General features: G+C 38.2%; 1 protein-coding gene across 1 annotated transcript; it reads left to right on the top strand.

The window, feature by feature from the left end:
• Nucleotides 1-1,187: 1,187 nt before the first annotated feature.
• Nucleotides 1,188-6,137, top strand: LOC117390539 (protein yippee-like 5). Its single transcript, XM_033988293.2, has 3 exons — nt 1,188-1,308; nt 2,424-2,585; nt 2,958-6,137. The coding sequence occupies exons 2-3, from the start codon at nt 2,445-2,447 to the stop codon at nt 3,180-3,182; spliced, it is 366 nt and encodes a 121-aa protein (XP_033844184.1). The 5' UTR covers nt 1,188-1,308; nt 2,424-2,444; the 3' UTR covers nt 3,183-6,137.
• The last annotated feature ends 4,723 nt before the right edge of the window (nt 6,138-10,860 follow it).

The following is a 10,860-nucleotide window of genomic DNA, read 5'->3' on the forward strand; positions in this document are numbered from 1 at the left end:
TGGGGTGATTTGATCTGACTGTTTACATGGCTGATATGTTAATTCCAGGGGAAGGACTTTATGGACCTGTCCTTGGTCTGCTCCTCAGATAAACTTAACCCTTGGCATTGGCACACAGTCAGAGCCCGGTCCTGATATAACCCACGGGAATGTAGTGTATCCTAGTGACAAAGAGGTCAGAGTGGAGATGGTCACATGATAATAACCTCAGATAAGAGGAAGAAGCAGTGAGCCCTTGGGCGGTGACCTCACGTTACTTCAGTGTTTCTCAATGCAAACACTTAGCAGGGCCTATCTGATTATACACATGTTTTTTGTGGTCATATTTTTGAGGTTAACTGTATTGTCTCCATAGGGAAACTTGTCCTCTGCATTTGACCTATTCTTTAATGTCACTGGGGCAACCTGTCAGTGGTTGCAAGTGGATCCATCTCCAGATCTTGTCTTGGTCAGGACTACTTTAGCTGGGGGATTTGACCTTATGAAACCAGAGTGCTGCAGGAAACAGGCAAAACATGCAAACTGTGAGGCGAGTGCTAGCCACTCAGCCCCCGTGTTTCATCCTTGTGGCGTTTTGGATTATTTTGGACATCAATATTAATAAAACATGATAACATATAATAGTAATAATCAACAATTTAAACAGCTTAATTTCACCTAGTTAGGGGGTACTTGGAGTGTGAAGTGTTTGGTACTTGAGACAAAAAAGGTTGGGAGCCCGTGTGTTTTTTTCTTACCACATGAGAAAGACGCTCTCAGGCCTGTGGTATCCAGGAGGCCGAGCATCATGACTCATGGCTGTAAAACAGTAACAGTAAATATCATGGCATGTTGTGCATTACATGAACACATTTAACACTAATAACATAACACACTTACAATGTACGTAAGATCGCCTGTCTAGACAGTGTGACCATATAGTCTAAATTAAAAACACATCACATTGACACAGGCTGTGTCAGTCCCAGTACATACTCAAGTGCTCGGTTTTTCTAATTAGCATAAAATAGGCTAAAAAGAGTGTTATACAAATAAATCAAATGCATTCTTGCTAATAACTTCCATATGACGTGAAAAGGATACCAAATTACTTTTTTTAAAACGGAGAATAAATATTTATCAAGCTCTAATAAACACAAATAAACAGATACTTTCTAATCTTTTCCAGGCACGTGCTGCCCCACAGCGGAGCAAACGTGACCGCGCGCTATGTGCACGTACGTGACGTCAGCGGATGTTGTTGAGCGCAGCGCAGAGCACAGCTGAGAGGAACAACAAAAGACACGACGATCTCACAGCTAACCACAGGTAACTATATATTTGATCTGTGTCCGTGTCACTGTCATGGTCTTGTCCCGGGCGTGTAGTGAGTTTGATCAGAGCAGATGCTCCGTTTAAACACACGTGTGTTTGATTCATTCCGTTGCCTTTCTTCTGCCGAGCCTGGCTGCCTTGTTTTACCGTTTAGCTTCAGCTAGCGCACTGCAGCGACTTATGCGACGAGGAAACGCCACACGAACAATCACGGAATATATTAAAAACACGTGTCATAAAACAATCAAGAAGGTGTATTTATTTATATTGTAATTATATCATATTATTTATCATTGTAATTATTTATATATTTAGTAAAAAAATCTGTGTTTTGGCAAACGGGTTTAAACGCTTTTAAAGCTCATCTGCCCCCTACAGTCACCAGCTCTCACGACAGGAACAAGAAGTGCTTTTGTAAACTGCTGAGAGAAAATAGTTTCACTTTCCATTATTATCTGTTCAAATGCATTTCTTTTTTTGATATTTTAATGCCCTCCAAATTAGCGTTTATGATACTAAAATTTAAAACTCAAATTTGATTTTAAGGAATAGACCAGACTAATAGATTACAATGATAAAAATAAATTTTAAAAACTCTTTGATTTTCAACTCCCTTCATTTTCAACATTAAATACAAGTACTTTCTTTTATATTACCATGTGTCCTTATATTTGTGTTGTCCATGTAGGTTCTATAGTGGTCCATGGGTGTATACTAGTCTATGTCGTCTTGTACCTGTTCTGATACAGCTCAAGATCATTCTAAAGCTGTTCAGGAAAGGTTCAATTCTGCCCTATGAATATGACCTTTTTAGTATTGATACTTGCTCAAATTGGTATCTATAGTTTCAGTACTAGTTTTAGTATTGATTAGCATCTGATTTTCAATACATTTGACAACCATACTCTAGATTAAGATTTTGTTAGAAAAAGCAAGTAATTAAAAGAACCAAGATTGAGATTTTGTATATTTCTTACTGTTTATTATTTCCTTATGAATATCTTATAAATATTATTGTGGAGGACCACGTCTGAACTTTGGCTTGTTGTCAGCTTGTCACCTTTCTCTTTTATTCCACAGAATAATGCCAAGTTGTTTATCTCTTCTAGTTTATTCCAGTCAGTCTAACCATGGGTCGGATATTCTTGGACCACATTGGAGGCACGCGTCTGTTCTCCTGTGCCAACTGTGACACCATCCTGACCAACCGATCTGAGCTCATCTCCACGCGCTTCACTGGAGCCACAGGCAGAGCCTTTCTCTTCAACAAGGTATTACACCACATAGGCCTAACTTTACATAGGACTAGTATGGACGACATATAGTTAAGAATTCTAAAAACACATTCTGTAATTCACCTCCGTTTTCATGTTTTCACCTCCACAGGTACACACCTACTGCTCTATACTTACTTCATTCTACAATTTTATTTTCTTAATGGTGATACTCGTAGGATTTAGCAAACTTAGCTGAGTTGTTTTAGATCAATATTGCGATTTAAAATGTCCAAATTATAACATAATAATCCACAGGTGTCCATAGATTATAACTATATATCAGGCAAAGCACAATATGTCTTCTTTAAAAATACAGATATATGCTCTGCTCCTTCCTTGCTCACTTTTACGCACTCTTGTGTCCAGGTAGTGAACTTGCAGTACAGCGAGGTGCAGGACCGTGTCATGCTCACCGGCCGCCACATGGTGCGCGACGTCAGCTGTAAGAACTGCAACAGTAAACTAGGCTGGATCTACGAGTTCGCCACCGAGGACAGCCAGCGCTACAAGGAGGGCCGTGTCATCCTGGAGAGGGCGCTGGTGAGGGAGAGCGAGGGCTTTGAGGAGCACATACCCTCAGATAACTCCTGATCAAGCCAGAGGAGCATGGAGATCAGCCTTGAGCCCACCTGCCCCTCATCATCCTGTAGGGTCGTCAAAAGTATCGAAAATCAGATACGAATCGATACTGAAACCAGTATCAAAACTAGATACTCATTTGAGCAGGTATCGATACAAAAAAGTCACATTTACAGGAGAGAAATTAACCTTTCCTAAATAGTTTTAGAATGATCTTGAACAAGCACAAGACCACATAGACTAGTTAGTGTCAAAATCGAGTTTGAAAATTTTAGTATCGCAACAACGCTTCTGTCCTGCAGCCTGCATCGGAAGACACATCTGCTGGATTGTTTTTGCTACATAGAGGGGCTTTCTGAATCCATAAGACACATTTACACCAGCCTGGGAAGTAGCCTTCAGTGAAAGGAATGTCTCGCAATTTGATCGGATTGAGAACAAGAACTAGATGAGTATTAACCAGAATGTTTTTAAAATGGTAAAACAATGTCATGATACTTGAATTCTCTACTATTGGGTTGCATATTTATTTGCAACAATACCAGCAATTTTTCCACAATGTAATGATGAATAATTGTGAAATTGTCAACGTCTGTGTTATACAGTTGCATTCTTAAAAGATTAGTTTTCAAATGGAAACAGAGGATTTGTATCCTCCTGGCCCCTTGTCATTTTGTCAATCTTATCGCGTTTAGATTTACACATTTAATGTGGAACTAAACACTAAATCTTTTTTTTTCTCGACTAAACTCTGTACATGGTGTTTTAATAGGAATCTACTCTTCCTAGTCATTTTTGGCACCTTTAGTGCAAACTAGGTACATTTGCCACTTTCTGGTAAAAAATATCTGAGTCTAAGTGTGTGCTGCCTTCAGTGGCTTCTGTGATTTCAATTACTACATGACATCACACATGACCGCCCTGATTACAGTCAGGTGCTTTTGATTACAGACACCTCGCTGCAGGGGCAGAGTGTGGATACCTGTTAGACTAATCACTAGGCCTGTCATGATAACACAGTTTGAAGTGTGATATTTTGCTGAAGTAAAACAAATTTAAGCCACTGAAACATTTTTTTAAAAGCATGAGCTGCAATAAAAAAAAAAAAAAATGCAGAATGAAACACTTCAGTATTAATAGTTCATAGAAGTTATTAATTCAAACTTCTACACTTCAAATCTCATCATATAGCCAAAAAATAATCAAAATTTCCCAGTATTGCAAAGAAAAAGTACTTTCAGTTATATAACATATATTAAATGATAAATTGATATAGTAATTAACATGAGAGGCCTACCAATCACACTATTCCTTATACCTCCATACTCCGCCCCTCCTCCTTCCCCACTCCTCTTTAGTCCTCCAGGTACCACCCAGTTTAGCAGTGATGTGATTGTGGGTGGAGTTTAAGTGTTTACTCCCACTTTAAACAATTGTTTATTTAAAAATCTATCCATTGTGATCTAATATCAGAATAAAAATGTCTAGTTTCTAAATCGGTCAGACTACATTCAACCAACTGCACTATTTTTTGAAGATATTTTGTTCAAGTGTGTGGGACGAGTGCAGAGGATAGATTGTATATGTTGATCCCACACATGATTTTGTTGACCTCTGTGGCTTCACTGTGATTTTTGCTTTTGTGGTGCTTCCATACTGTGTGGCTCTATTGTACAGACAGGCTAATTCACGATGCGCACTGGTCACTTGCTACTCTTTAGACTCTTATCAAAACCCAGTCATTTTGGTGTGACCTCAACAGTTTATTTAAAATATCTTGAATTATAAATATTGAACTGGATTTGAACCATTTTGGGAGCTTTGGTTTAAATAATCTATGGGGTAAGAAAATTGTGCTTGGACTGTCTTACTTTTAAATTTTGGGGTGAAATAAAAAAACAACAATATATTAGGGTTGTCAGAAGTATCGATAATCACATATTAAGCAATACTAAAACTAATATATACTCATTTGAGCAAGAAGTATTGAAATTTTAGTATCATGAATATAATATATATGAAAACAGAACCATTTTAGAAGTCAGTTGGTCAAATGATTGTTACTTGGTTCAAGATTTCTTTTAAAATTTAAAATCAAATCCAGATTAATATTGTAAATTTTGGCATTTAAGCGTGATTATTGCAGTTAGGAAATGTAGTATCTTTTGCAGTACAACATTTTTTGTGTGTGCCAGTGTTTGGGTTCTGTTCGGTGTTGTCTGCCATGTGCTACCCAAATGATTATAGTCAAGTTATTGATAATTAAAATGGAACCTATTATCCTGCATATAATTAACCTCAGAAATACCACGTAAATAAGTATTTGGCTCTTATAATAAATATTTTAATAAAGTACAATAAAATTCAGTCACATGGCATACACTTAAAGCCACACTATGTAACTTTTTGGTCAAAAAATAGACAAAAATAAAAGCATGTTTTTTTTGGGGTTTTTTTTCAAGTTTTATTGCATTGTAAAATGTAATGAAACATGTGTCCTTACTCTGAACGGGCTCACATATCCACAAACCTGACTTATTTGGCCTGGAGGAGGGCCTGCTCCTGCTTGTTTCCACAGAAATCTTGTTCCTTTGGCTATAATCTTCCAAGCTAAGGCATTAAACTTATCTGTCTCCATGGGGAAAGTATGGCTTTGTGACTTTAACTGTGTATTTCCATGGAAACATGCAGGAGACGTGCTATCTCCAGAAAGTTACATACTGTACATTTAAAAAAATTGAATTCTGTAACTGGTGCAAGTTGACTTTGAACAACATAGATTAGTTTGTTTTTTTGTTTTTTTTACATTGAAATGAGTGATGTGATGTTGCTTTAATTACCTTTTAAGTACTATTGTATGTACTATGTTATGGATATTTCTTGAATTGTGTATTTTTTCTGAATGTAAGCTTGATACACATCTTTGAACAGATTTTATAAATAAATATGAATACTACTTGATTGACTAGATTACTGCTTATGGTTTTAAATGCATATTCTCTATACACATCATCAATAATAAGATTTTGTGAACACTGGAACCTTGAAATGGCCAGTAGTACAAGTGCTTTTCAAAACATCCTGTATTTAGTTACATACCTAAAAGATAGATAGAGTCTGGCTTAAATGTCATTCCCCAAGAATAATCAAGCTAATAGGTTCGTATGACTGAACTGCATACTTCTTTCAAGACTTCATGATACTTGACAATGATTTCAATTAAAAATGTATTCAAACACTGTCACTTGAAGCCTCTAGATGGCGACAGAGCTGTATTTAAATCCACACAGGACTGGCAAACTGGTCCCAGTTTGCATTAGAGTGGAGCTAAACACTGAATCAACTTGTTTTGTTACTAAACTCTGTATGTGGTGTTTTGTAATAGTATTATCTACTGTGGCCATTACAATTTCAAGTACTACGTGACATTACGTAGGATCGCCCTGATTACAGCCAGGTGTTTTTAAGCAGAAACACCTGGCTATAATCAGGGCAGTCCTGTGTGATGTCATGTAGTATGCAGGGGCGAAGTTTGAAGTGCAGATAACTGTTTGACCAATCACACTGTTCCTTATGACTCCAGACTTCATCCCTTTTTTTTTTTTTGCCTCTTTCACTGGCAAAACAGGTACATTTGAAATTTTTTACACATAGTCAGTCATAGTCCCTAGGCAAAGCAAGGCCAGGCAAGTTTATTTGTATAGCACAATTCGTACACAAAGTAATTCCATGTGCTTTACAGAATAAGAAGGACATTAAAATCACAATACAACAAATCAAAACATAAATAATCACAAATAATCATCATAAAATTAATATTAAAGGAGAAAAGTGCAGAATAACCTTTCAAACCTTTCAGTCACACGCACAGGTAAACAGAACTGTTTTGAGTCTGGATTTAAACATTATCAAAGTAGAGACCTGTCTCACATCTTCAGCAAGACTGTTCCAGGTTTTAGCAGCATAAAACTGAAACACTGATTCCCCATGTTTAGTCCTGACTCTGGGCACCAGCAGGAGGCCGGTCCCTGAAGTCCTCAGAGCGTGAGATGGTTCATGGTCTCTATAGTCCATATTTAGTCAGAGGAACCTCCCATTCCCTCTTGCTTGCACACGGCAACAGTGGGTGAAAGCAGGGTCTTACTCTGAGACTGTAATGGCTTTAAAATGGGCATCTGTTTAGTGTGGAACAGTCAAATATTTATTCGACTGAACTAATTAAGGTGCAAAAAAGTGTGGGCCCAGTTCCTATTATTGGTGTGATCTGAGCGTGTTTTATCTATGAATGAATAGCAATGTTACCCTGACTGAACACTATCAATCAGCTAATCACAGCCGATCACTTCAACATTTGTGGTGGCCCTACCCTCTTGTCAATGCCTCTCAGATCTCAGAAGCTAAGCAAGTCTGGGCCTGGTAAGTGCTTGGATGGGAGACTGCTGAGAACACCAGACCAACAGAGGGGCAACATTGGCTTTAGTGGAAACTGCTGTTGTGTCCTTGGGCAAGACACTTCACCTACATTGCCTAGTATGAAAGTGGTACGTGTGTGAGTGCTGGTGGTGGTCTGAGGGTCCGATGGTGCAGAGTGGCCACAATAGTAAACACTTTTCTTTTTTTTTCCACTGTAAAGCACTTTGGGTGTCCTGAAAAGCACTTTATAAATCCATTATATTTAACAGCATGGACTTAATTATAACTCTGCAATTAAGCCCATGTTGTAATTAAGCCCGTGCTGTTAAATATGGGGTCAATTACAATCACTTATTCACCCATGACCAGGCTCGTAAGCAGAGTAAACCTGATTGTGTGGGTTTAAATAAGGCTCTGACGACACTCTTAATCCAGCCACTAGAGTGTCGCAGTCTGGTTATTTTTAGCTCTGATGTGTAGCTGGCTCCTCCTGTGCCTTCAGACCATTCAGACTGGCACATTTCACAAAGATGCGCTAAGATAAAAATGGTATGTCCCTGTGTGGTGTGACTAGAATGGGCGATGTCAGTGTCTTGCCAAGAGACACAATATCAACATGGGCTTTGGGTGAGATATGGAGCGGTTATTGACCTTATGCTGTTATTCTCTTATATGGAGAACTGCAACAAAAAGCAACATTTGGAATAAGGTGAATACCCTCTGGTTTAAAAACGGATGTTATACCAACTGTGGCACCATAATGAATTCATTTGTGGATTCAGCTTGAGCTTAATACATAGAAAGAAAGAAAAAAATATATAGCCTGTGTAGGTGTGTATCGGCCTATTACATGTAGGCCTATATTCCATTTATTGTCACTAATTATCTGAAAATGACAGAAAAAAAATACAAAATTCCCTTGGTGGGTTCAGTAAAATTGTTGTCCTCCCTAAAAAAAAAAAAAAAAAAAATGCCATTGTAAGACTGGTAGGGCAGGGATGACGTAGGAAGATGGCAGATGGTGGTGTCATCGGCTGGTAGGGCATGTAGTACTTGGAAAAATGTGGTAACTTCAAACCTCGTCAGTCGTCCTTCCTCGCCGGCGGCTGAGCAAGACTGGGGTTTAGACTTTCAGTGGAAAAAACTAAACTGGCGCTATTTACCAGAAGGAAAGTGAGTGAGAGCTTTAAGCTAAAGCTGTGAAGAAACTGGGAGAGTACGCTATTTTAAGTTCTTGGATGTCACATTTACTTCACACCTGACATGGAAGGCACACTTAGACAAGATTGAAAGCAAATGTAAAAACATGATTAATGATATAAGATGTGTGGTTGGGGGACAATGGGGCAGGGGGTGGGGGGTAGTTGCCGCGGATATGCATCAACAGCCCCCTCTGTGTTAAAATGAGAGAAATATTACGATAAACGATAATATTGAAACTACTTTTTGCCTCTGACAACACAACAACAAAGCAGGATAATCACAATAAACTCATTTTTATATATACATTAACATTAACATTGAAGGTCTGAGCAGCAACAACTAACTAACTGAGTCACATCCTACTGTGACTGGTGGGGTGACAGCAGCTCAGTTGGGAGGGCGTTTACCCACTGATCTGAAGGTTGCCGGTTTGACTTCTGTTTTCGACATAAACATCATTGGTTGAGCGGTTATATTCACTGACCCGCAGATTGGGTTGAGTCCTTGGTGTCTCTGTGGACACTGTATGTATGAATAAATGGGTGAGTGGTTCTTTGATGTAAAGTGCTTTGAGTGCCCTGAAGGTGGAAATGCATGATATAAAAATGTCCATTGACCCATTTAGCAAATCTGTTAGGTAAAGAGTGTCATGATTTTGAGCTGGAATTATGTCGTGCTGAAGTGTTCCCTGCTGTGTCCATTTCATTTCCATACTCAGCAACTCCCTCAACTCAAGAGTGCTTTGATTTTTACCCATATATTCACAGACAGAACAAAAAACCCAGACATAAACATTACAGATTTCAGAGTTGCAGTCCCCACTAGGAGCACTGGTAAACAGGTGTACTTCAGATGGGCTGGTGGTGAGGTGGTAAGGTAGAGCGTCGAACAGGAGGAAGAGCTGCTGCAAATGTGACTCTTATTTCATCTTATCAGGAATCCATTTTCAGTGGCTATTTTAAAGACATTATTTAAGGAGATGTAATACACAGATAAAAGTGTAGCTGTAGAGATTACGCAAGGGTGAGCTCTGGACGTATTCCTGTATCGTTCACTGTGGGAGTAGAGCGGTTGGAGAATCCTTGGCCCCTCTATTGTCTGACAGGAAAATTTATCCAAGGAAAAAAATAGCAACATGGCCTCATTAATTACTATTTGGAAAAAAAAAAATTACCAAATGTCCTCAGATTATTAACAGGAAGTTGACCAAAATCATATGAGAATGATCGTATTGGTAGTTTTCACATGAGACTCAAATGTGGGGCCAAGAGCCAGTTTTCCTATTGATTACATTGTACTTTACCATGAAATATCCAAAAGGTAAATGCTGAACCTGATCACTTATATCATTGACGAGACCCAAGAACTTACCATATTACAACAAAAATCTGAATTTTAACAATATTAATTTTATCTATTGGCCTATAAAATGTTGTGATGTCATCTGAAACCCAGCAATGGAAATGATTAAGGGCCTTTAGCCAACAAACTAACTCCTCTTCACAATTAGGGAAGAAAATTTGGGAAAAATTTGGCAAAAACAGTGTTTCTGAATTCAGTGGTAAAAAGACACATTAGAGTTCACACAGGCGAGAAACCATTCAGCTGTTCTGTCTGTAAAAAGTATATAACCAAAACAGTGATCTTACAGTAAACTTGAGAACACACACAGGAGATGAACCTTAGAGTTGTTCATTCTGTCAGAAATAATTTTGGTGAAAAAGCATTCAGCTGTTCGTGCTATAAAAAAGCATTTAGCCAAAAAGGTAATCTTAAAATACACGTGATAGTACATACAGGAGAAAAAACACTCAGATCTTCAGTCTGTGAGAAAATCTCCACCCTTAATTATACAAGAACACATGAGAATATGTACAGGTGAAAAAACATTCAGCTGTTCACTCTGAAAGAAAGCTTTTACTCTTTCCTCTTCACTCAAATTTCATGAGTAAACGCACACAGGGGAGACACCTTACAGCTGTTCAGTGTGTGAGAAAACATTTAGCGAAAGAGGTAATCTTAGTAGACACATGAAAATGCATAAAGATGAAAAAAAACAACAACATTCAGTTGT

This window comes from Periophthalmus magnuspinnatus, chromosome 22 (genome assembly GCF_009829125.3).
Source record: "Periophthalmus magnuspinnatus isolate fPerMag1 chromosome 22, fPerMag1.2.pri, whole genome shotgun sequence".
Taxonomy (NCBI): domain Eukaryota; kingdom Metazoa; phylum Chordata; class Actinopteri; order Gobiiformes; family Gobiidae; genus Periophthalmus; species Periophthalmus magnuspinnatus.